The following is a 25,910-nucleotide window of genomic DNA, read 5'->3' as shown; positions in this document are numbered from 1 at the left end:
CTTACCAGTACTACATTGAACTTCTGTTAGCTTGAGCCAACGTCAACGGCTCAAAGTGTGTAAAGTGTGATTTCCTCAGTGCACCTTAAGGCCAACAGAGCAACCGTTCCCACAGTGTCTGTCAACCATACTGAAACTGTTGAGGAGGTGGAATCAGAACAAGAGCACTCTCAAACTGAGAAGTTCGTGAGAACCACCACCCCTTGACTAAAGCACCTGGCAACGACTAATTCACGGTCTAATTCACCACATCTCTGTATTCACAGTTCAAAGGCTTCTCACCAGGCCAAAGCTGACAGCACAGACCAAACTGTGGGCCTTTTACTGCACTGTAGTCTTTCACGGTTTTCTAATAGTTAAAAGGGAGAGACGTGAGAAACTAAAAGCTCATATTTCAAGCCATTTATGAACATTTTCCTATGTTTAGCATTTCTGTCATCTATAGAGTATTGTTGTTTCTCCACTGAGACTTATCAGATCATTATCAGGCTGTATGCGGTCTGTTCAGATTTGCTGAATGGCACTGTGCTGTCTGCTGTGTGAGTGGTTGATGGGCCTAGCAGCAGAAAATTAAACCCAAAAAAAGGAAGACGAAATCTCATTCATCCTCACCGCAACCTACTTTCTCTCCGGTCTCATGGCGGCCCGTGTGGGTTAGGAAAGGTGAAGTAGCCAGCCAAGGGCGGGGCGATGACATCACAGGAAGCGCAGACTGAGTGGGCTCCCAGTGTTTTTTTTTTCCTCCCCCCACTTGTATAGTTGTTTGTCAGTCTAAGCGCCTTCCGTTTTTAAAATGTCATTTGTGTTGACTTTTACAGCCTCCGCCTCCCTTTGTCCTTTTAGTTCACACTGCTACAATGTGCCACATGTAACACACACACACACACACACACACACACAAGTGTGTGTGTGTGTGTTTGTAAATATGAAAATCTACACCTATGTGTAAGGGTGTAGGTATCCCTCATGCGCGTCTCCATCTCCTCACCCAACAGCTGTCAGTATGTGTGAGCGTGAGCCTGAGTCTGAGTCGATGATGCCCTCTGCCATGTGGGAGGACCGGATAGCGGATCGTCTGTGGTGAGGAGCAATGTCCGGGCGTGCTATGGCCACTTGTCTGCACAGACAGAAGGCGAAGGTGTCCGCAGGGAGTGGGGTGTCATTTAACAACAAAAATTAAAAAAGAGAAAACAACGAAGATACTGAATATTCTTTCACTTATTATGCGCAGGGAAGACAATTTGTGTCTGGTGTGGATGGGTTTTAAAGGCTAGTGCCTCTTCCCAAATGTGGCTACAGCACGATCCTGAAATGGTCACTGAAAAATCTGCTTAAAGGGCCTGCTTGTTTTAGTAAAAATATTTATATTTAGCAGCAGTGTATTAATGATGTATTACAAGAATCTGACAATGTTAAAATTGCGCTATTCAATATTTTGCTACCTAGTACACACAGATATACTGAAAATACTACAAATTAAAATGTAGCCTAAACACACTGATACAAAAGCACTGTACATATCCTGTTTCTCAATTCACACTCTCATGAGACACGAGACCGTCGACCACATCCTGAGCATATGCTAAACCAGTGGAGCGCTGAGAATCAACAACGAACAAAAGGCCAGCACAGGAAGAAACAGAGGACCAGGGCCTGTGTTTCAGCATGGCAGCCCCTCTGTCTAATGCCCTCTTCACTGCGCCCACAGCGAGAGCCATGGGTGTCGTTTGAGAGACAGACATTTGAATGTCACAGGCTTACAGTGCGATTCAGAGCACAGACAAGCCTGCACATGCAAAGGCGGGCGTCACAACAAAGGGCCCTGATAGTGGTGTCAAGGCCGCTGCCAGTTTTGGTGTGTCATGTCATCAAAATCAACAAGAACAAGTTCACCCGCATGGGAGCACATGCATTAGAGTGTGCGTGGCATTAATGCATTACTGTTTTTTCATGAACTACACAGTAACATTGTTCAGTTGAAGGATATGAAAGCTAAAGCAAGAACTCCTTTCTTCAGCAGCATCTAAAGGCAACGCCTGATAGCTTGTTTCATAGATCATTGTGGTACCGATTACAGGCGCAAAGATCTCACCGCTTCTCAAATATATCAACCTGATTGGTTGATTAAGACAATAAACCTTTGAACTTGAAAAGGCCAATAAAAAAAGAGTGCACCCACAAAACTGGACTGTGTGTGTGTGTATGTATGTATATGTGTGTGTGTGTGTGTGTGTGTGTGGGGGGGGGGGGGGGGGGGGGCAATGTAAAGGTCACTGATTGTGCCCTTCTGCTTTCCATCTTTGTCATGGTGCAATTATGAGGAGAGGTGGAGGGATGAATTAATCATACAGGATTTATCTACAGATTACATAACCTGATTAGCACTTCATGTGCAATGGTACAATGGACCCATCAATCTGGTTTGACTAAGTGCTACACACCACAAGAAAGGGTGAAAAGTCTACTTATCATTCAGACGCGGCAGGATGTGGAGAGAGTCGTTGGTGCCTGAAAATAAAAATACTGACAGATCTAGCATTACTAATCTTGCGCTTTAAGCATAAAACATTTTAGCAGAGACCCGTTTGAGGGCTGTAAAGAGCAAACTGTCCAAAAAGAAACCCTATAAACATTCAATGTTTTGATGGAGAGCTCCTTCAGGAACTGTCATTGACTACAATCTCAATAGAAAAGACCTTTTAAGAGTTCCCAAGATTCCTTTTCTATGTAACATTACACACAGATGTCGAGCACAATCATGACAAACAGCAGAAACACACACACCAGCCCCAAACAACCCCAAACTTTGAAAACCACAAGGCCAAGTTAAATCTTACAGTGGATACATTTCAAGAGACACTAGTTTTTTGCCCCCTATAGGATCAACAATCTGGCAAAGAGGGCTGTTTCATCAAGGCCAAGCTTTAACACAGCTGCTTTGCCCCCAGGCAAAACCCTCCCAGTCACTGCTGGTCAAACAAGCGCATGAGTACTATAGATGGATCAAACATGTGACGTCCTGGCGGTCAGTCCGGGACCTGCAATCCCAGCAGCTGTGCTATGACAGCAATGGTCCCGTCAACAACAGCCTCAAATCAAGACAAAGGAGAGGGCTGCGTCTATATTGTGCATGAAAAGACTGAGGACAGGTTTATATCGGAATACACGACAGGCGAGGAGGGGTCCACCAGCCGAACGTTTGTTCTGCCGGTGCTGCTGCCAAGCATGAAACTGCAGGCAAGAAGAGGTGCTGCAGATGCACTACTATGAATACGAGGCACATGGTACACCATCCCCACAGACAGAAAAATATGGAAACAAAATATGGAAATTTAGAAACCATAAAGGAGAGTAATACATTGTAGATCATCTGGGCACACTGTTGCACCATTCACTCTCCCTATACCAGGCTTGTGCAAAATTCCAGAATTTAATTGAAACTGGCTTTTAAATTCCAATTCAATTCTTGAATTTCACTGGCATTTTAATTGAGGGAGCAAACAGGAAGCAGAATTGCAATTCGAATTGTGCACAACCCTGCCCTTTACCACTAATCTATAAAATGGTGAATCATTTGACATTAACTTACCTATTAACTAACATGAGTGTATCACAAAAGCACAGCACAAGGTAAAGAAAAATGACCATTTACTCACAACAAGTATGTGGTCAGACTGGGAGAGTCTCCACATTATACATAGCACAATTACAATAGCAAAGGCTATTCTCTTTGCAAACCCGTTTACTTTCTGTTGGACCCATAGCTGGAACAAGCATATTTTAGCCAACTGCTCTTTCATCTGTAGTGTAAATACTAATTATGGAGCTTACACATTCCCACATGTGCACACACGTCACACATACAATCGTTAATATGAACTATAAATATTTCATCAACAAATTAATCAAGAGAGCCGTTTTTCATGTACTGTAGCAGCAATGAACACCTTCAAGGCCTTCTTGGGGCTTTGGCAATAGGCTATGAGAGACCTTGCAGGAATCCTTGGAATGCTGTGGAATATTTATTTAAGAATGAAATAAAACAAATTTGAGTCGTTATTCAGTGCACTGTGTCAAACGGAATCACTCTTCATTTCCCAAAGAAAACCTTTTGAATCAAGCTGTAAACCAGTGAATCATGAATCAAAATGTTTAGCTGTCAGCTATAACGTTCACACCACTCACTGCCAAAGTTAGCGCATCACGCTAAAATGACATGACAGCCAAACAGTGTAGAAGAGGCTATAGCTTGGCAACTGAGGGTGACATTTGTCAACACACTTGGTTTATCTCATGATACAGGCAAAAGAGGGAAGAAGACAAGAAAGGTCAAAAGGAGGAAAGCAAAACAAAAATTCCCCATAAAAAGAAGCAAATCTGTTCCTTTTTCCCCTTTTCGTCTGACCTGGCGACACACACACACACACACACACACACACACACACACACACACACACAAACAAACACACATTTTCTTTATGTGTACTGGACAGTAAACCTCTAATAGGTCCATTGTTTAACAAGTAATATTAGCTAACTTTAGCAATGCTAAATAAGATTTTTATACCAGTCATGTCAAGGATTATGGGGGGGGTCAATACTATTTCTACTACTACTAACCCTAATCACCATCATCATCATCATGATGGTGGTGACAGATGTGTACATCACATGTGTGTAAAAGACACACATAGACACACAGAGCAGTGTAAAGCCGAGGTGACTGAGGGTACACCCGGCGCTTGTTCTGCACACAGGGGTGAAGCCTCTCAACAGATCCTGGTGGAGCTGTCCGCTTCCTCTCCAGCTGTTCCCCATTTCCTCTTCACAAGCCGCACGCCTGCCACACCCCGCACCCCCTCTCTCGCTCTCCCGCTTCTCTCTCTCTCTCTCTCTCTCTCTCGTCCACATTCTCCCTCAATCACCTCCACTGTGCAATCCCTTCTGCTGCTCTGACAGTTTTTCACCCACCAATGGCCCTGGCTTTTGCATTTGTATGGCTTACCCAGTGCAGACCTAAGCGATATAGCTAGTATTGACATCCATTCTCTCCACTTACCCACAACAGTGAAAGCTATGGATAGCTCATGAGAAAAGGCCTTAAGTAACCGGATCAACGTTATGAATTGTTATTGGCACACTTTAACAGCATGAAAGCAGAAGGACTCCCGTTTTGTTTCTAAAGAATACACATATGAATATGCTAATCAACGCAAACCACAAACAAAGTATGGGGTAATAACAATTCAAAAGCACACCACAACATTGTGCATCATCTTGTTTGCACTTTGCCTGAAGACAATGGCAAAAAACCACGATGACCACAAAGGCTGCAAAAACTTTATAAACAAATCAGAAAGACAGCTGTTCAGCTTTTGACATGGAGTTCCAAAAGAGTGACTCAAACAGGATGAGCCAAACTAAACTAGACGTCCGATGATCTCTCTTCACCTGTACTGAAATTTGACCGTTTGGTCCCGTTCTGTCTCCTTTTTTATCGGTTCCCCTGGATCTGACCTGTCTCTCTAATCTTAGGCAAACATTTGCTTTCATGTCTGTGTGTAAATATGAGCCTGGCTCTGCATGTGTGTTGTGTGTCACCAACCTAGAGAGCTCAGCTCACACAGTTTGTGGTCTGAAAGGCAGGTTTTTGCAGTGTACACCTGTGTATGCACAGACACACACAGACACACAAAGATCCTTTTTGAACAAGGTATGGAATGGTAAGTTGAGTTAAGGTCATCTATTATTCTATTATCATCATTTTCAGGTGTATTACGTACTAGGTGATAAGATCTGTTGCATAGAGAATAACCATCAGCACACCTTTTTAGGTGGTGGGCACCAGAACCTTGTCCCAAAGGTTCCTCCACAGTAAAAATACTTTTCTCCTGATACCACATACATTTCGCCTCTTGTTACAACAGGTGGATCATTCACAGGATAGAATCAGTATTTGTGGATGTACAATTCATGTGTGTGTGTTGTGCGTGCATGCTTGTGTGTGTGAGTGTGTGAGTGTGTGTGTGTGTGTTTGTAGTACAAAAAGTCGAATGGTAGCAATCATGCTCCTGCCACTTTCACCGCCCTGCAATAAAAAGGAACTTTTCGACTGATAAAAGTTGAACTAGTGAACTATTAAATGGGAGATCACTTTTACATACCTCCGGAAACAAACCTTGTTTGCACAAACTCACACTTCTCATGATATAAGCAAAGAGGAAAGAGAGGGACGAAGACAAGAAAGGTCAAAATGAGGAACGCAAAACAAAAGTTCTCTTAAATTTCCCATAAAAAGAAGCAAGCTCTCATCTGTTCCTTTTTCCCTTTTCATCTGACCTGGCGACACACACACAGAAATATTTTCTTTATGTGTACTGGACAGTAAACTTTAGCAATGGTATATAAATGTTTTACATGGTGACCGATGAGTACATCACGTGTAAAAGACACACATTCAGAGCAGTGTAAAGGCGAGGTGTAAAACTTTCCTCTTGATATCACATACATTTTTCCTCTTGTTTCAAGGTGTGTGTGTGGTACAAAACGAAACTAGGATAAGTCGAATGCTCCTGTCACTTTCACCGCCCTGCAATAAAAAGGAACTTTTCAGTTGAACTAGTGCACTACTGATGGACGTCACTTTTACACACCTCTGGAAAAGAGCCTTGCTTGCACAAACTCACACTTGGTTCTCTCTTCATCTTTCACAATCACTGTCTTTCACACACGTTTCTCACATTCTCTGAACTCTCATTCTCGCAATTTTATTCAACTGGAGACACATTCACACACACACACACTCCTTTCCTCAACTAATTTCCATCACATTTATTTTCCCTCACTTCTCAGATCACTTCTTCACCGTGTGATAGCATTCTGCCATTCTGTAAAACTCTTAAACACATACGCACACTGTAGTCTTGTCTCTTCGACTGTCTCCATGCAAACAAACAGCCGGGGTCCGTGGAGAGATGAGGCTGGGTCTGGCCCTGCTCTTAATGGCCTTCTGTCTCCATTAGGCCACGCTGCAGCCCCGGCCCAATAAAACTTTATGGCATTATGTCATGGCCCAAGCTTCTACGTACAGCAGTGGCGGGGAGGGAGGAGGGGAGAGAGCGACAGCATCACCAAGGGTGATTGTCTTGTCTCTATTGTCTTTTTACCTCTCTCTCTCTCTCTATCAGTTTGTGAGAATCACTCTCCTCTCATTAAAACTAGCCCCCCCTCCACACACACACACTCTCAATCTCTTTTCCATTTCTTCAGTGTAGTTACAGTCCACCCTATCGCTCTCAGACTTATCCGATCTCGGTTGTCCTTCTCGTCTTACTCTTCGCCCTCATGCTCATGTCTAATCTTCCTGTTCCACTCCTTCAGTGAGCCTCTTCACTTCCTTCAGTTTTCCCAGACACCTGCAGGCTAGCCGAGAGGTCTTGTCCACTCTTATCCACAATGGCTGACACGCTGTGTCAGATGGCACCTGCTGAACTAAATTAAATCAAATCCCACACAAGCACAGACAAAGACACACACACACACACCTGCAGCCTTCTGTGCTGCTGTGCAATTGTTGTGGGTTGTTATTGGTTTTAAATTGAATGAGGCACCAGGGACAACTAATGATTCATCAACAAATCTGCGTCATGCACAAAGCCATGTTAATGCTTTGGGACTCACTTGGGCATGGTTCACTGGTGTAAAATAAAACACATACTGTGTATTTCATGTACAACCAACACAGAGCACCTATTTGGCAAACTTTATTATGTAAACTCTGTACACACACAACAGGCAGCAATCCACAGTAAGATGGCACAAAGGGAAAGAGATTCATCTACAGTATGAATGAACAAATATGGACACTACTCAAATATGGACACTATAACTCGACAAATCCGGACACAAGCAGAGAAGACGGCAGGGAAAAAAAAAATATATATTCAAGTCTCCATCTTCTTTCACCATTCATGTGACCAGAATCCCAATTTAGAACAACCACTTCACAGTCTTTCCACTCCACAGTGGCAGGCAGCCGCAAAACAAACAATACCTTGGCTGATGATGCAAGCTTCAGAGCTTGAAGGCACAGCTTCACCCCACGCAACAGGCCACACCGACAAGCCAGGACAAGTACAATTCTCCATGACGCATTCCTCTACCATATTGCATACAACAAATACAATGCAGTGGAGTGGGCCTTTAAGTAATTAAGACTATAAGTGAGATAAGGGTTTTTGTTCTTCGTAACATGAAGGGTTTGGGATTTCAATTACCTGTTGAGAAACATGTCAGAATGTTCAGGCCGTTTGGCCAGGAAATGGCCCGTCCCAATTTTAAAACTTATACTTAGAGTAGATATAAGAGTGTGCCCTGAGCCAGAGTGTACAGCTGTGTTTATTTGTTTTACAGCTGAACTGATGATGAATGATTGTGAAGGAGTTCCTGGGCAGGATGCATCTCATTACGGCACCATTTTCTTATGAGGAACTTCCTCAATTTTCCAAACTTAAGCAAACATCTCGGGTGGAAAATTCTGATCACACTTCTTTTCACGGCCAGCAAGCCTTGAAGGCCGAAAGTTTCTCCATCACTCTCCTCCAAATGACCAAACAGTGTGAACCAAGAGGAAGGAAAGCCTATCATAAAAATTGAAGTATTTGCTAACATTGGCTAAGTGGTTTGCTTGACAACTGGAAGAGGTCTCTGGTAGACTTCAATGCACGACATACTCAGAACCTAAAACAAAAAATGTGTCACTGCTTAAGGCTTGTACCAATGCAGGGTGCTATGTGAAACAGTCGTTCATCTGGGTTGTGCTGCAGGGCCGTATACTAACCTTCAATCATAACTGAGAGGAGCGGCACAGCTGAAGGACAGGCCCCCTTGACCTTTGTGTGGCTTGGCATTTCGCTCTGGGCTGACTTGCGCTGATAATGTCCACCAATGATAAATGGCTGCCAAAGAGGATAGGAGGGGAAAGTGGGCCCATGAAAAGCCCATGCCCAAGGCAACCTCAAAAATACATCGCTTGAAAATGAACACCGTTTTGGTCTCACAAGGCGTTAGGGGTGTGGTGTAGATGAGAGGTAAATCTCATGATAAATATATGACTCAGTAATCTCCTGGTTCCAAACAATTTTTATAGTGGGTACTTTTCAAAATGAAAAAGCAATGGCTCTTATGGTTCTTGTTCCTATGACAGTTGTTGGGTTTGCATAAGAGTGTTTAGCACATCCCAGAGGTCTCTCAGCTGTAATACTGGTAGTTGATAATGTTCAACACAGAGCTAGTCACTTGATAGCCCTCAATAGCTTTCCAAGACCCTTGACAGCATGACAAAAGCTTATGATAAAAGTTTGATGGTAAAATACAGAAAAGCCAGTAGTTTGTTTACAATGGGGATTTTAGTCTAGCCCCATATAGATACTATCCAGTTTCTGGTCAACTGTAACTGATTCTTCTAATAATACTGTCCTTCTGAGACCACACAGCGATGTAGCTATGTTAGGTGAAACAGTTAAGCCTGTAAGACTAAAAACTCTGGCAGGTCCAATTATGTGTTTTATGGATTGAGTGTCCTTTATTCAGACAGAACATTGATGCATTATTTCCTCCTGTAGAACTACAATGCTACAATGTACAATGTACCTCTTGCAAACTCAATTTGTTCAGTTATTGTCTTCAGCCTTCCGGTGAAGTCCTTCTTTACCATGATCAAAATCCTACAAAGCAAGTGGTGTTTCCTTTTATCATCCTCGGCTTCATCCATCAACACAAGTGAGCCGATGTGTTAGCACGGATGCAATCGCCATGGAATTAAAACAGGCAAGACCGCCATGGACGTCGCCAGTAAATCCGTGTCCTCTCATCCGCATGACAAACAGCTAGGTTGGGAGAGTCCAATCACATCTTCACGCACATCAGTTTCAATTCAGGCCAGACGCTCACCTTGTCAAAAAACGTTGCATCACAAGGGCAGTTAGGCATTAAAGGAGTCTGCTGGCCATGTTTGAGAGTGGGCATGTGTCCATGTTCTTCAAATGCCAAATGCCTATATTTTTTGTGCTCTCCAAGCTATAGCTTAGACCTGGATGTTGAAAGCTATTTAAAATGTTATTGTGGAGTGTTTGGCACTGAAAAAGTGTTACAGGAGTCTACACCACTGCAAAGTGCAAATCAGTCAACGTGTTCCAGTGACTGGATAGCTGGTTGGTTGGTCTTCACTAAAATGTGAAATGATCAGACAATAAATCAAACAACCATATCAAACGACGACAAGAAGCAATCAAAAACCCAGGTGATGGCACGACACACTCCCGATTGCTTGAGTGAGTGTAAAGTAGAGTACGAGTGCTTACGGTCTGCCAGCTGTTGTTTTCGCCCTTCGTCATTGCTCTACATTCCACCCCACTGAACAGGATGGAGCTCTCCTTCCAGCCTGCAAACACACGGGCGTGACCAGACAACATGTCCCCTGTGGATGTGCAGCCAACGCAACCAGACAACCTGCAGCCAAACCACTTACTCCCCATCAATTATTCACGAGAGGACAATTGGTTAAGCCAGAGAGTGCATCTTCCTTCAGAGAGACAGGGAGAGGGGGTTAGCAGCACATCATCGCATGCTGCAGCTGTGGCTGCAGAAGAACTAAAAGCCGGAGTTCCATCTTCTCTGAGAAAACATACCCAAAAAGGGAGGGGAGTGAAAAAGAATGATCTGTCTCCGTTTTTTATTTTTAAGGCCGAGATATTTACAACGACTAGGAATCAGCGGGCCACACAGGAAACATGCCTGTCAGGAATGTGATTCCAAGGAGCCATGATGCAATCGACCAGCATCTGGATTCGGTGGAGCACGCGCTGCTTTGCCCGGCCCAACATGTAATTTTTCTTCTAGCTCCTTTTCCTCTCTCTCTCTCTCTCTCTCTCTCTCTCTTTCTCACACACACTCACTCTCACACACACTCACTCTCTCACATACTCGTTTGTTCCCGCTCTACTATTCACTCTCGCTCGCTCGCTCTCTCCATCCCTCATCCACGATTTTCCCTCTCTCTCATCCATGGTTTTCCCCTTCTCGCTCTCTCCCTCATTAGCATGGCGCGCGATGACGTTCATTCTTTCATGGCGCTCGGGTTCCACCACAGTTGAGCTACTGCCAGGCACTGAATTCTTGAATGGGGGTTTAGGAGGGGGGAGGGCCTATTCGCAGTCGTCATGGGTTACAGCTTGTACTCTGGGATGGCCGAGTCCTCAGAAGAGACCAGGGTCGGATTACACCCTCACGCAGGAATTTACCACCCCCACCACCACCACCACTACCACACACACACACAGTCTCTCATCCTTCCACATGTCAGTCTACAGTGGAACCAGGCGGAAGATGATCTGTGAAAAAACTTCCTGAAGGTCTTTCAACTCCTTCGCCGTAATCAAGGTTTCCACACTTGAATACATTCATACAAAGACATGCAGAAACATTGTGTAAAGCAAAAGGCTACCTCCCCCACATCTAAGGTAAAGTGAGGTCATGGGCAAAATGTATGGATTCTTTCCTCCACCACTATGCACTTCCAGGACTAAATACCCCTAACCGACAAGAGCGAAGATTTAGCATGGTTCAAGCCAATTTTCTATTCTGTATCCAAGTCACAGGCTAAAGCTGAATTAGATAGAGGATGATAAATTAATGTTAACCGGTATATTAGTCTGCCATTATATGTAAGGGCAAGAAACTCTCCGTTTGTGGATATTCCCCATAAGAAGACTGGATTTCCACCACTCTTGTGCAGGAAACGGCTTGCGATGACCCACACGCCTCCTCTACAGGGTCATCATTTGTGTCCTAACTGTACCTGTCAAATTCACTTAAGTGAAGTTTGTGAGGTCAGTGATTGACATAAAGAAAGACAAAACATGCAATATCCACACAGCATTTGAAGGTGCTGAGTCACTGCAACATTATTAACTTGTAACCTGCTTGCAACTAGTGGGCCAACCAGTGCAAACACACCAGCCTCTCATTTGTAATACAGCGTTTTTTTTTCCTATTTAGAATAACTACTATTCTATGCTACTGACTGAGTGTGAAAATCCATGAGCTTTACTGAGATCTGTGACATTTTCTGGACATGTACATGACACATGAGAAATTGTTATAATGCAAAAGAAATTGCATAATGTCAGCATCAGGCAAAATCCGATGTAATTAAGACAAGCTGTTACTTCTCATGGGTGTCACAGCAAGTTGTGTTATTCCTTGCAGAAGACAGATAACATCCCACCAAAACCAGTAAAGGCAACACCAATGTAGTTATTTTGCCTTAACAAAATGGCTCCAGACTCATTTTCATGCCATACTGACTTAAAATAAGGAGATGGATATCTGACATTCCCCAATGCGTATCCAGAACATGTGGTATTGCACTATATGACGTTGTTGTGGGTAGGAGCATGACCCCTTCCATTGATCTAAGACAAACTGGATACCTAGCGCTAAATGGGTACCCAGCATGTTGATAATTGATGGAAGGGGGAATTCCTACATTGTGTTACTTTAATTACACCTGGCTTCCACCATTCATTTTCGTTTGGTGGTTATTTATCAACATTGCTGAGATTAGTGTGGTTGTATTCATGTAGGCTACCGCTATTCATAGACTACACTTATTTGATCCTGTTTTGCAGAAACAATGTGATATCACCACGTCCTGTAGAAACAAGTTAAGCTGTAAACCGCACTGGAGTGACACTGTCAAATTTAATTCTGGGCCTCCATATTATTATATACATAAAAGGGAGAGATGGGGATGTTGGTGTAGTGGGGTAGGAGTAATATTGTAACTCCCTCACTGGGACTCTGTGTCTTTTGCGCTATGAGACCAGGAAAATGGCCATAAATTATTAATACAGACACAGAACACAAAATACAGTCATTCATCTTATCCCTAGACTCATTTATCAAAGTTGGCTTGATATAATAAACTGACTGGCAGTAACCTAAATGCCCTCATTCAACATCCAGTATGCTTTTTAAAGTAATTGTCTCTAGGCATCAAATGAATAAGTGAACAAATATGATTTATTATTATTATTATTATTATCACTGAGAACAATAGCATAACATGTATGCTTCTGTAGGATGGATTCCTTCATGCACAATTTCACTTTTTTTTTTTTTGAAAATGGAACATGTACTCCCTCATTTATCCAAAGTCACTTTGATACCCACTGTTACCCAGTTTGACAGTAGATTATAGATGATAAATGAATAACTCGAAAAGCTGGTGGGCCAATATAGCACAGGACCTACTCAGAAGGGGTACTACCCATGAACAAAGAGGGTTACACACCAGGCTATCCAAAGGTGGAGCCAAAGGGCTTAGAGGTGGAAGAAATTATGCTGGGGTCGGGACAAAGGAGAGATGCAGCATAGGTTGAGCCATTAACTGCCCAAATGCATCTGACAAGCATCACTGCCTTCATGTTTTAATTGCTGCTGCATCAATGGCGTAATTGAATCAGGCAGGAGAGGAAAGGGAAGAGTGAGGCAGACACACAGTTACTGGAGCCTCAGCCACAGCATCCTACTGTGAAAGCAGCCAGAAGACAAAATACTTTTTAGACTCCTGTTTGTCTATAGTGACGTTGGCAATCAGTAGGACACACACACACACAGGCCTATAGAGTCTATTTCAGAAGTTTTCTTGAACTCGTTGCTTCATATGTGGGCCAATGGTGTGTTGATCTTTTTCTCAATGACCTGCAGTAACAGGACTATGACTGGTTGTTGTTGTTTTAATCGCACAAATCTAAAGGAAATTTAGGCTGCCAATTCTTTCTCTCTCCCACATCCCACTCCTGGAAGGTTGTGTAACAACAATTCAGAGAACCGTATGACCAGGATGGGAGTGAATCAGATGCTTTCCTTTCGGGCCAATATAGCCTAATCTGTTTCTGCTCGAATTGTGACAGTAATTTCTACCAAAAAAATGATGACATTTCTTTCATACACAACAGACGTTTTTTTTAACTTGAGCATCACTATTTGATGATGAGAACGCAGCGGCATCCATCAATGTCTAGTCCCAATTTAGATGCAACAGTGTTAATGGAAACAAGTGGGCTTCGCCCTAAACAGAACAGATGTGACACCAGCTATAACGATTCCACGAGCCTCCCACTGTCTTATATAATACGATTCCGGTGTGGCGCGGCCGTACGAGTAGATCGAGTCGTGGGGCCTTGTAAACTCTGCCACTTGAGGAAGTGGAGGCTCTTGTGGTTACCGTGGTCAGCGGACTAGTAGACCTAAAATGTTAGGCTATCGACACGATCTGCAATACAATATGCTCATCGAATGGGGTTATCCAAGGTCCCATTTGGTGTTAGCTTGTAATCGAACGGCTTTTAAACTAACGCACTCAACCAATTTTCTCGCTTACGGACCCCAACATGTACCACACTGAACACCCATTCCCTGCAATGCATTAAAAAAAAAGTTCACGTTAGGTTCGAGGAAATGTCAGACTATGTCTCGAAATCGTAATTTGCCCTACGAAGCGTAAAACGGATGTGGGAGGCTGATGTTTTAACAGTATGGAAGGTGAACCACATAACGCTACGAACTGTCAAACGGTAATACACGGGCCCGCACTGATAGCCGTAGCTAGAACCGTCTTTTTTAGAATTTGTCAGTACACATCTCTCTGCATCTGTTCAAATGTGCTTCGGAAAGTAAGATTACATCATCATTACTAGTAGGCTACTCAACATCGACGAAAATACGGGATAGCGTTTTTGGTATAGCGTATGGCGTTTGACTTCATACAACATGCATTTTCGAGGTGAATGTTGGCGATTGCTTACCCTCTCTTGCCTTTAGCAGTACCGTATTAGCCACAATATTCTCCAGCTCCATCAATATCCAGTCTGATGTTGTCGTTCGTTGAAGTAATAGTAGTACACACAGAGCAAACTCAAGCTCTTCCCGACAGATTTTTTTCGCCCGTTTGTGGCAAAAAGGAAAGTCAGAATATGTACATATTACTATAATGAAAAATCTATGCGTAAACTACTGAAGAATTTACTATACACGCGTGGTTTGAGCTGTCCGTTCTAAAAAGCGCATTGAGAGCATTTCCAGTTCCAAACGCCATGAGCCTGATTCTGACAGGATTCCCATCAAACAATCAAAAACGTTCACCCAGAATCAACATCAACACGAGAGACGACTGATGTCTACATCCTTTGATGATGCATTCCTGAGAGTAGCCGAGGCTGGAGCATGGTAGATTACAACCTTAAGCAGACCGCAGGGGAGTTCACAAAGTAGTAGGCTTCCCTACAAGCTGACAAAGTATCAGCGCGCTCCCCCTCTCGGTTCTTAATGACACTGAGGTTGGGTTTCTCCGTAAGGTCCCCCTTGTTTCCCTCACACATTTGAACAGAAATAGTAGTGTTGTGTTCAAACAAATGTTGTTAGCCTAACAGGTGAACAAGTTCAATTGCTGTAGTGTTCGGTCAATTCTTGATCATCATTTTGATAAACTCACTTCACTTTGTTGAGATATACGTGGTTTGTAACGACACATTACCAAATGCTGTCACCGGGGGGCGGTGTCGTCAAGTGAAAGATGCATGGCAGTCAGAGAGCCCACGCAGTTCCATTTATTTGCCAAAGGTACTTTTTAACGTACCTGATGGTTTGTTCGACACATTTGTCCAATATCATTGCCTAGCACATGCAGTTTTTCCAATAACCTGTAGGCCTACTGCGGCGCTTCCCCTAGTCCTTGAGCCAGAGGAGTTGGTCTGTACCATCCGAGGGGAAGCAGTCTAGTGATTTTTGGCAAGGTACCTTAGAAAATAAGTGATAGCATTGCATTGTTAGTAGCTTTTTGTGTAGCCTATTATCAACATGTATGTCTACGCTTGAACGTATATTACAGGTGAATAGAATACAAATCTTAACTAATAGATATCCCACAAAACTTCCACAGTTGATTATTTACATTAGGTCAATCATTTTTTGGAAGTTTTCTGAAATATTATGCATACATATGTAAACGATACTTTGCATACATTTCAAGTACATGAATTGGACAAAGTCAGGTTCAAAATGCTTGTTTTTCACTTTGGAGACATATTAAAGTGAAATGTTATTCCTGAAATGCTGTATTTTTGAGAATGTCTTCCTAAATTGGCTGAAAACTCATGTTACAAAACTCCAGAACCTTTATTTACTTTTGTAGAAATCCTCTAGCTTAAAGGAGCATAACTGGAAACTTAGTGTTTGTAAGTACAATGAAGTAAAGATTTCTGGTTCAGAGTTGTGCAAATGGCGATAATAATTGTTTTTTAATGGCAGTTGGCAGTATTTTGATCTATTCAAAATAACCAAATTCAAAACATCCACTGTAATAACATTTTGTTAACAATATGTCCAAAATGAAAAATAAAAAGAATTTTGAACCTGACTTTATCCAGTGTTGAGGTTTCTGTACTTAAAATATACACAAATTATTGTGTATTTCAGATAATGATAGATAGATAGATACTTTATTGATCCCCAGGGAAAATTCAAGGCTCATTTCATAATTATTCATAATGGCTCATTTACATAACATTTCAGAAAGTTACAATACAAAAAATATTGTAAATGTAATGTAAATAATCAGCTGTGGAAGTTTAGTGGGGATATCTATTAGTTAATTTTTAGCCTATTCACCTGTAATATATCCCTCCATAGACATACAATGGACATGAAGAGATGGTAAACCTTGTCAAAAATCACTATGAGACTTATTCCCCTTGAATGGTTCCAAATGACCAAAAGGACTACCCCATTCATATATTTGATAGCATACTGGAAAAACCTCAGTTGGTTGCTCCTTGAATGCATTGGTGGCACCTTGATACACTGAAGACGAACACAAAAGGTGAACTGGTTGAAGGAAATATGCAATAATTAACAAACTTTCTCACAGACTAGAATTTTGCATTAGCCCTACTGAATAAGTCGATGACTGATTGAATCACCTTAAACTAAATGTGACCACGATGTCACAAATGAAGGACAGAATCCTTACCAACACTTGTTATTCTTTCACACAAACATACAGGCATTTGTGGGCATTTTTGGGCGGTACCAAGTACGCCATGCTGTTGGAGGTGCAAACAATGCTGCATCGCCATTGAGATCACAGAGAAAGGAGCTGGCTCAAGGGACATAAAATATTTATCATGTTTATTGGTATAATGAAGGGGACTGTTTTCATAGCCATCCATGTGTGTTCACTTCTGGGTCCTTGGCTATCATTATGGTAACTATAACTAGCTATTTGACATCTTTAGAACACTAAACATATCGGTGGTGCCTAATGTTGAGTTACTCCAGTCTCGATTTTTTGACGTCAATCACTCCTATGAAATATTGCTATCGTCAATCCATAGTAAGGTGCCTGTTTCAAAGTTAACTAATGGTCAAATCAACCAAAACTTCGATATTGTTTGCACCCCCAAGTGGTCTGAGACGTAAGCTTGTGTGAAAGAATATATCATGTTGGCAAAACCATTCAGCATCTAGTGATACAAAACAAGTTTAATTGAAGAAAAATATTGTCATGGTTCAGTTCACCACTTTCTTACACATGATGCTGAAACATAAAAGCCACTATAGCTTTTAACATAATTAACACAGAAATATCTTTGTTATTTGTACGTTCACAATAATTTTAGAGTAGTTTAAACTAAGTGCTTTTCAGTTTGCTTTGTCCACATCCTGTAAGTGTATAGTGTCGGGCATCCAACAAAAAAAAACAAAAAACAAAAAAAACTCAATGATGGTGGACCATTAAGTAACAAGCTATTACTTCTTACTACCAACAAAAAGATGGGTTACAGCTTCATTTAAACCAAAGGCTGGGGCACAAAACTGATAAGTGAGTTTACAACATTGTGTTTGAAAGTATCATTTACTGTATGATAGTAGGTTTCTCGAATGCCATTAGATACACCTACACAACCAACAAAGGCAATTCTAGTGGATGTCTCATTATTTTTCCAGTTCCAGTCCTTTGACGGAATGATGCTGTCACAATCACATTTTGATCTGCCAACTGATAACTCCTCAACACAAACACAAACCCAACAAAAAAGTTCTACAACTGAATCCCAAAGGGAACCATTCTCTATTATACGCAGACATGGAGAGACTGATGAACAGACTCAAAAATCGTCCAGGGTGTCTGCTTTAGGAATAGACAGGCCTCGCTCCTTGACAGCTTGTAGTTTGAGCCTTTCGGACTCCTGTTTGGCCTGCTGCTCTATCCTTTGCTCCTCCAGGATCTCCTCAATGGACACACGCTGGAGAATCTGGTCACACTCTTTATCTAGATCCTAGTAGGAATAAGACAAGCAGGAATTTGTAGGTGAGCCAAAACTGCCAACATAGGTGATGTAAAGTTTGTAAACAGTACAGCCTTGCAAAGTGTATTACTTTGTACAACAGTGTTTGTAATGCATATTGTAATTTCACCATGTTTTATGTTTGGACAATAATGTCAGATTTAATTAAGTTGGCCCAAGTACGCATGTCCTTACAAATTCAAACATGCTCAGTGCAAAACACAAGTAAACTGTGGAATAACCTCTCTCCCAAGAAAGTTGTTGGAATTGCACTTAACACTCACTTTCAACTAATTTACAACTTGTACATGTGCAATGTTGAACAATAACATCATTGTTAACATCATTAAACACACTCTTGACATTTGAGTTGAAAACTCAACTTGTCAGTGTAATTCTAGCTCTTATAATTTATAACCATATGATATAATGCATCAGGAGGAATACTCACTACTTCACCCAGCAGAACAACATTCTCTCCTCTGACAACAAAAATCCCTCTGGGGATATCTCCAAACTTCTTGCCAACATGAATGCGTTCCACAGTTTGATGCAACACCAAATTGGCTGAGGGGGAAAATATATTTATTTTAAACACTACAAATACATTAATTGAACAGTGTAAAAAAGTGTTATCTTCATTTAATTGAAACCTTCTTGGTAGTCATTTTTTTTAATCACGTATTATACTGTTACTAATGAACTGAAGCCTAGATTCATTCAACGTAACTGGAACAGGTACAGTAGCAACAGAGGAGAGGAGAAACGCTCACTCCACCCAACCATCGATAGCATGGCTGGTCCTGAAACATTTGGGCCACAATGTGAACCCATCATATTAATCGAATGTGTTCATTACATAAACGCCAAGGGACCGACCTTTTGAGTACATAAGAACTGGGACAAGTTACACAGTATACGAAATTAAGTGAGGATGCACAAATAGAAGGTTTTTGTATTACATACCAAATTGGTCTATGCTTCTGAGAATACCTATTAACGTCCTTCCGTCACGAAGTAGGACGAGGTGTTTTTCTGAAGGAAAAATAACAAGATTCATAAAGCTTGCATGTATCATTAATTAACGTTGCACTCAAGACATTCAGAGCACATGCTAGCGCCTCTGAAATGTATGAGGTTTTAATAGCTCATTCATCATCGTGGGCCTTACAATCAAATGTGTTACGACACAATGTTTTAATATCATAATAAGACAGGCATTATGGCTCCAAGACCTAAGAGCATACAGTAAATACCACTTTAACTCTCTTCACCTGGCGAGCCAAGTTTACTGTGAAGCTAACGTTAGCTCACAAGGATGGATAACGTTAACGTGTGTTACTAACTAAGAGGACCTTTCAACACAGCCGTGCGATAGAAATTCCAACTTACTATCGATGTCCTCGATTAGACTAGCAGTTCCTGGCATATAATTCATTCTGGTTACATTTGCAGAGTGTCTTCTTTGAGGGTTTATGGTTACAGGGAGTCTATTTTACAACTTAGTGCATCAAGCCATGGATCAGTTCAAACAAGTATCGCATTGGAACAGGAAATAGCGTCCGAAGAAACGCATATTTCCTGTCAAATTTAACCCCTTGTGTTCAGTCTGTTTTTCAACTTCTATGAGAGATTCTTCCTCTTCTTGCGGTTTGCTTTGGAGTCTGAATGCTCAGCGCTACATCAAAAACACTTTAATACATGTTTAATGAATGAGTGACTTTGGCCTTCTTTTCGGTACTCTATGATCTGTAGATCGCTGTATTTTTACCCTCACGTGGTAATAATTTTGCATTTTCCTATTGGTCCATTCGCTTGCTGTGATAGCTCGTCACCACAGCTGACAACCGTATCTGCGGTCTGATTTGACAAAATGTACTCTGACGCACATAACGTTATGTAAAACAGGCTATGTGAATAAGGAAGCGACTGAAGTGTAAACTTAAAGGAACAGTGTAAACATTCTTTTTTGAAACGTTGAGTGTGGCTGGGGCTGCGGTGGAAAGTGGTTGGAGAGAGTGCGGGTTAGCAAACTCCTGTAAAGCTTTCTGATTGAGCCGAGAGTTGCGCCAATGGCGTACGACACAGCTGGCAACGACAGGAGTGGAGGGGAGCCTGCTTGGGTCATGCATCAAATGCAGGCAAGCTCTAAACCGCACTTGCCATCACATTTTAACTCGGAGAATAATAACTGGAACGGCACCATGGTAATCTGAACAGTAATTTGGCAATTTAGAATTCCACATATTGTAAGAAACCTTAGTCAACTTAAAGTTACTAACCTAGTTCAGCTGATAGAAGCAATCAGAGCCTGTCGAGTGGTTCAGCTAACAAACAAGCTAATATAGCGCTAGCAATAGCTAGCTAGTTACATGCTCTTGAGTAAGCGAATTGGCAGTGATTTCAGCACTGTTTCTAGCTAGATAACCTTAGCTTTAAAATGTACCTTCCTTGTACAGTCTGAACCTTGTGCAGTTGTTTTTCAACTAAATTGGTCCATCAGTAACGATTTTCGAGTTAACCTGAGCTAGTACACGGTTAGATTGTGTATCTCTGTTGGCTAACGTTTAACGTACACCAGCCATATAATGCTACTATGAGTGAATTTTTACGTCAGTGTTATTTAATGGTAGGGCAGATATATTTTCAGATAGCTGTCTTAATTTAACGCCATTCATTGTCTGGCCTGTGTATGTTACTTATGTCCAACTTTGTGTTCTCTAAGCTAGCAGCTAGATACCCAAATAGCTTCTCGATTATCTCTGGTTGCATGGAAGTTAAGTGAACCAAGCTAATGATCCATAATTCCGCCAGGTGTAACTAACTTTTTCATGACAGGATTCGACGCCATACTCTGGATATCCCTCTAACTATTGGTATCCCCAGTCGCACACGACAGGACCTTATGGAAATGCGTATCCTCCAGGCACGGAGGTAAACGGGCAACCGCCCTATCAGGTACCCTACTCATCCAAGAGTTATACCATGGCTTTCTTTTAATCCCAAATTGACGCCTGAACCAGTGAACTTTTGTCATGTAGGCTACATTCTGTCTGTTTCGTTTCAGCAGCTGTCTGCGTACCCCAATGGTGTTTACAATCCTCAACAGTACTCCACAAATATGCTTCATCCATCCAATCCGTTCTACTGTGCTGAACAAATGCCACCCCGGCAGCCTCATTACCACAATCAAGGCTGTCCTGAACGAAGTGCAGCACAACCAGCACCACCTCCCTATCCTGTTCAGCACTGTCAAGGGGTACATGTATGGTTCATGACTTAATTAATTTAGTTTAATTTACTCGTCAATTTAATTATAGATATTTTACTCTTGCAAAAGTGTATGTATAACATACAGGTATCAGCATGACTTTCCTCACTACTGTTGGTATATAGAGCTTCCTGTTTTCATCTTAATGAACATTGCTGTCTTGTAAACTCCCAGAGTTCACTATAGAACGCACAATGTATCTGCGGGCTGTATGTTCTGCTTGATTCCGTCCTTGCTCATCCCTTGCTCTCTTATGTGTATTCCTGTTAAATGTTGTGTTGTTCAGGGCCCTGGCTACCATCCAGGCTCTTACCAGCACTATGGAGAGGGGGGTCCCACGATGCCCCAGAATCCTCCATACCCGGGCCAGCAAGCCATGCACTCCAGAGCCCCACAACCAGAAGCATGGGCTCATTCTGGGGGCTACAGCCCCTCTCCAGCCCCACAACAACAATGGCAGCCCGGAAACCAGGCGCCACATGGTCCCTATGGCAACCACGTCAGGCCTCCCCACCCCCCTCCATGGCAAGGACCAGCCCCTCCTCCATATGAGCACAAGGTATATGTGATGTATAAATTGGAATTTTTTTCCTGTGACTAAACAGGCCCTTTTCCTTACTCTTCCATTCCTGGTTTCACACAGTGATGTAATCGCTGATCTATAATGAAAGACTTTGCTGAAAGGAAAAGTCTGTTGTCATATATTAAGCATGGGAGATATAATGTAATGGTCTACCGGCCAAGTGTGGGCTTCAGGGAAAAATACCATGAGAAGAGCAGTTTATATCTCATAATGTAACTCGGGTTGTTGTAAGTAATTACTTGTAAATTACTTTGCTGTGTGTCTTTTAATCAAGTCTTACCAGAGCCATTGGAATTTCAGAGTTTCCAGTCAAGTGAGTCTTAAGTATAGTGGATGACCTCAGCGGGCTGTGCTAAAGCCTCTTATGTAACCGCACATTGCTCACCACCAGGCCATCGGAGGTCACTAATTGCTGTAGGGCCCACTGCACACATAAAGGTCTGCGCTCTTTAAGACACTTAATCCACGTGCTCGAATGCAGTTGGCTATTTTCCACACACACTACTTTTTCCTTTAGTCATTTTCCATTGTATTTGTTTACTGGATTCCCTCACTGCTAAATGATGACTGACTAATGATTGGAAAGCCTTTTGGATAGCAGTGGTTGTTGTAGTTGAACTTAGACTGTCAGTTTAGTTTTACCTCACTTTTTCTGTGATTTAGACAGAGCGTGGTAGAGTGTTGCTAAGAGGTGTAGGGTGTGACTCAAGATAGCTATTGCCACCACCCCTGGACATCTATTGTCATGGCAGTGCATAGTGTGAGTAACATGTGCTGAGTATGTCCTGAAGTCATGGTGTGGCCTCTTCCTGTTGCTTGTACTTCAAACTATCTGTCAGGCAAATATAAATCCTTTTCTATTTTAGTGTGTAAGAGTTGCATATCCAGACATTATTAAGCTTAAAGGAACACACAGGAAGAATTGATAGCTATGCCCCTTGGCGTCAGTATTCAATGCCATTAAGTGGTCATAAACTGACTAAAAAGGTCACAATCCTACTTGATCAACGGTACGTAATGCAATATCAACCATTCCGGGTGCACACAGGTAATGTCAGAGACTTAATTCTCCATTTTCTCCAAGTCAGTGTAGCATCAGAATGAGTTTGAGGCTGTTAATAAAAATAAAAGTATGAAATATAAAAAGTCCTCACTTTTTCAATCCTTCAGGACCATCAGTTCTCTGGGCAGCATCCACAGGCTCGTCCACAGCCCCTTGGGCCCAAACCTCGACCCATCACGCCCAACCAGGCCCAGGGCAAGCCCACAGAGTTTAGTGCTCCCCCTCAACTTTACAAGCCAGGAGGCGGGAAGTTGCAGGAGTCCAAGCCAGCTCAAGCTGAGCCTCCTCCTCAGGCACCCAACCCTACCAGAGCTCCCCCAGGCCCCCAGCTGAGTGACAACCCCAGTCTAGCCCGCGTCCAGCAGGTCATGTTCCGGGTACAGCTGCTGCAAGAGGACGTGGACGAATTTGTGGGCAAAAAGACGGACAAAAGCTACCGGTGCCTGGAGGAGCTACTGACCAAAGAGCTACTGGTGCTGGACTCAGTGGAGACCAACGGCCAGGAAGTGGTCCGGCTGGCCCGCAAGGATACGGTGCAGAGGATCCAGGGTATACTGGACCAGCTGGAGAAGAAGGCCTTCTGATCTGCGAGAGAGAGCGAGAGGGAGAAAGGGATATGGAAGGAAAATGTGATAGCCTGGATGTTGAGGTTCTCCAGATATTTTTTTTCCATTTTCTTTTTCTGTTGTCTACAGGCACTCTGTACACTGTGCTCCTTTTCCCTTGCACTGATCATTTCAGTTGACAGCATGAATTATGAGATGTTAGACTTTGGGCCTTTTGTCTCATCTCTTTGAAGCTTTCTTCATTGAAGCTTACTTCCTGTAAATCTAACACAGATGAAAATGCGGTACTTTGCAGTTAATAATGATACTGTTAATGGGATCTGACTGCTGTTGTCAATACATCTTTTTTTTTTTTTCTCAAATGATTAGATATTGAGGTTTCTTTTGTAAGGACAGATCAGTCACTGTAACAGTGGACATCTTTGTTTTCACTGGATCAGCATGTGGAACATGCTGACACTGCTGTTGTCCATCCTCTCGAAACCTTCTAGCTGGTGTTCCCCTCCTGATACATATCCCAGCATCCTTTGTTCTCTATCTCCCCACGACCATTTCCTCTCCCAGTCTCAGTTCCAGAGTGGGCACTAATGCACACTGGGAAGATTTGGCCAAAGAATTGTCCTTGTTAATTTAATCTGATTATGTGTAGTGTTTTCCAAAACAATATCAGCAGTTGACATTGGCAACATTTCCGAGAGCAAAGTTGTAGCTGTAGGGCCAAAGCCATTTGCCACAACCCAGGAGGTTACAGTACTTCAGAATATGTATTGAGGTTGTTGTCCCTAAGTTTTAAAGTAACAGAGAAGATGAAGAAAAACCCAATCCCATTCCTACGCTTGTTCCTGCTTGGTGTGATTTTTTTTTTGGCAGTGTCGTCATGTTGTAACACTTTCTAATTTGGAACGGTCCTTTGTATCTTTTCAGCTCGTTCTTCTTGTTCACAACATGTTTGCGATGAGCGTCCACATTTCTCATGTGGTTTTACTGACTGCGCCCTTCTGTCTATTAGTATACACGTGTATATAAAAACTCCTACTGCATCTGGAGTGGGTTTCTTATTTTTGCACTTGATCAGATGATGCAGCCTAATTCAGAGAGTGCCCCGGCACAGCCTTTAAGTAAACACCTGTTGGTGCCCTTTCTAATATGATTTCATATCTGCTCACATCTCGTATTACTTTGAAGTCCTCTGCCGGAGTACCTAACACATCATACTGAGAACTTTTAGTGGGAAGTGGATCTGTTTATAAGAGTAAAGATATTTAGACCTCTTGATGAGGTATATACATATATGTATGTATGACAATTTTTTTTAGAGAAAACATCTGTTTAAACGACGTGTACTATATAAATATATATTCAACATTAACATGAAAGAGACAAAGCGGGTTGTTTCATGGCACTTTTCAAAACAACCAGACAAAAGTACCTTTAACATCACACTTTGCACCAAAGTCACCCCCTGGCCACCTTCTGCTGGTCCTCTTCCAGATCACAAGCATATCTGTCCTGTTTCTCTTTCTGAAAGATTTGTGCCATACTATCAGCAGGTGCTTTTATATATAAAGAAAAAAAACTGGAGATGTGCATGGACAGTAATGTTTAAATTGTGTTGATCATTGTGTTATTTCTCTCTAATCCTGTAAATAATCTGTCTCGCTATCAAACAGAAACGTATATGTATCTACACTTTACATGCAACATGAGAGATATATTTGTATAAGGTAGAAAACACAGAAATCCTAAGGACCAACAATCTGCCTGCAATTGTTTCTATATGTAATGCATGGTTTTGGCCACAAAGGGGTGCTGTTTTCCTAATAAGTGTAGGAAAGCAGCATTGGTGGTGAATCACATTAAATCTATCAGGACATTGTTAATGTGGTGTGACCTTATTTTCTTACATGTTGTGTTGTTTACCTGACTGTTTGAAGTTGCATGGAGTCAAATTTCAAAAGACAACCTTTCTGCAATGCACATGCGTGACAAAATTCTACTTCTGCCTTTATATGAAGCA

At 42.1% G+C, this 25,910-nt stretch overlaps 3 protein-coding genes across 7 annotated transcripts in view; 1 reads left to right on the top strand and 2 right to left on the bottom strand.

Moving 5' to 3' along the window:
- grk5l (G protein-coupled receptor kinase 5 like) overlaps positions 1-15,334 on the bottom strand; it is a 45,162-nt gene extending 29,828 nt beyond the window's left edge. For both annotated transcript variants that reach the window (XM_076270409.1, XM_076270408.1), the window contains exon 1: positions 14,871-15,334. In XM_076270409.1, the coding sequence (XP_076126524.1) occupies positions 14,871-14,922 (52 nt within the window). In that variant the 5' untranslated portion in view covers positions 14,923-15,334. The remainder of the gene's footprint in view (positions 1-14,870) is intronic.
- A 2,252-nt stretch (positions 15,335-17,586) lies between these two features.
- Positions 17,587-20,060, bottom strand: lsm1 (LSM1, U6 small nuclear RNA associated). The gene is made up of 4 exons (XM_076270431.1): positions 19,803-20,060; positions 19,377-19,445; positions 18,862-18,977; positions 17,587-18,401 (listed from the first exon to the last, which is right to left on the bottom strand). Exons 1-4 carry the CDS (start codon positions 19,846-19,848, stop codon positions 18,231-18,233), a joined length of 402 nt encoding a protein of 133 aa, XP_076126546.1. The 5' UTR covers positions 19,849-20,060; the 3' UTR covers positions 17,587-18,230.
- A 286-nt stretch (positions 20,061-20,346) lies between these two features.
- Positions 20,347-25,773, top strand: bag4 (BCL2 associated athanogene 4). 4 transcript variants are annotated; one of them, XM_076269996.1, is made up of 5 exons: positions 20,347-20,551; positions 21,249-21,368; positions 21,478-21,669; positions 21,968-22,240; positions 23,435-25,773. In XM_076269996.1, the coding sequence occupies exons 1-5, from the start codon at positions 20,483-20,485 to the stop codon at positions 23,909-23,911; spliced, it is 1,131 nt and encodes a 376-aa protein (XP_076126111.1). In that variant the 5' UTR covers positions 20,347-20,482; the 3' UTR covers positions 23,912-25,773. The 4 variants fall into 4 exon arrangements, with proteins under 4 accessions (XP_076126111.1, XP_076126109.1, XP_076126112.1 ...); XM_076269994.1 differs by having other exon boundaries at positions 20,348-20,617; XM_076269997.1 differs by having other exon boundaries at positions 20,349-20,551; positions 21,481-21,669.
- The last annotated feature ends 137 nt before the right edge of the window (positions 25,774-25,910 follow it).

The sequence above is a fragment of the Alosa pseudoharengus genome, unplaced genomic scaffold, assembly GCF_046254945.1.
Source record: "Alosa pseudoharengus isolate Yale_2024_CS ecotype anadromous, Long Island Sound unplaced genomic scaffold, YU_APseudo_1.1 YU_APseudo_1.1_scf_6, whole genome shotgun sequence".
Lineage (NCBI taxonomy): Eukaryota > Metazoa > Chordata > Actinopteri > Clupeiformes > Clupeidae > Alosa > Alosa pseudoharengus.
The sequence above is the reverse complement of the archived record's forward strand: the minus strand, read 5'-3'. Positions and strand labels throughout refer to the sequence as shown.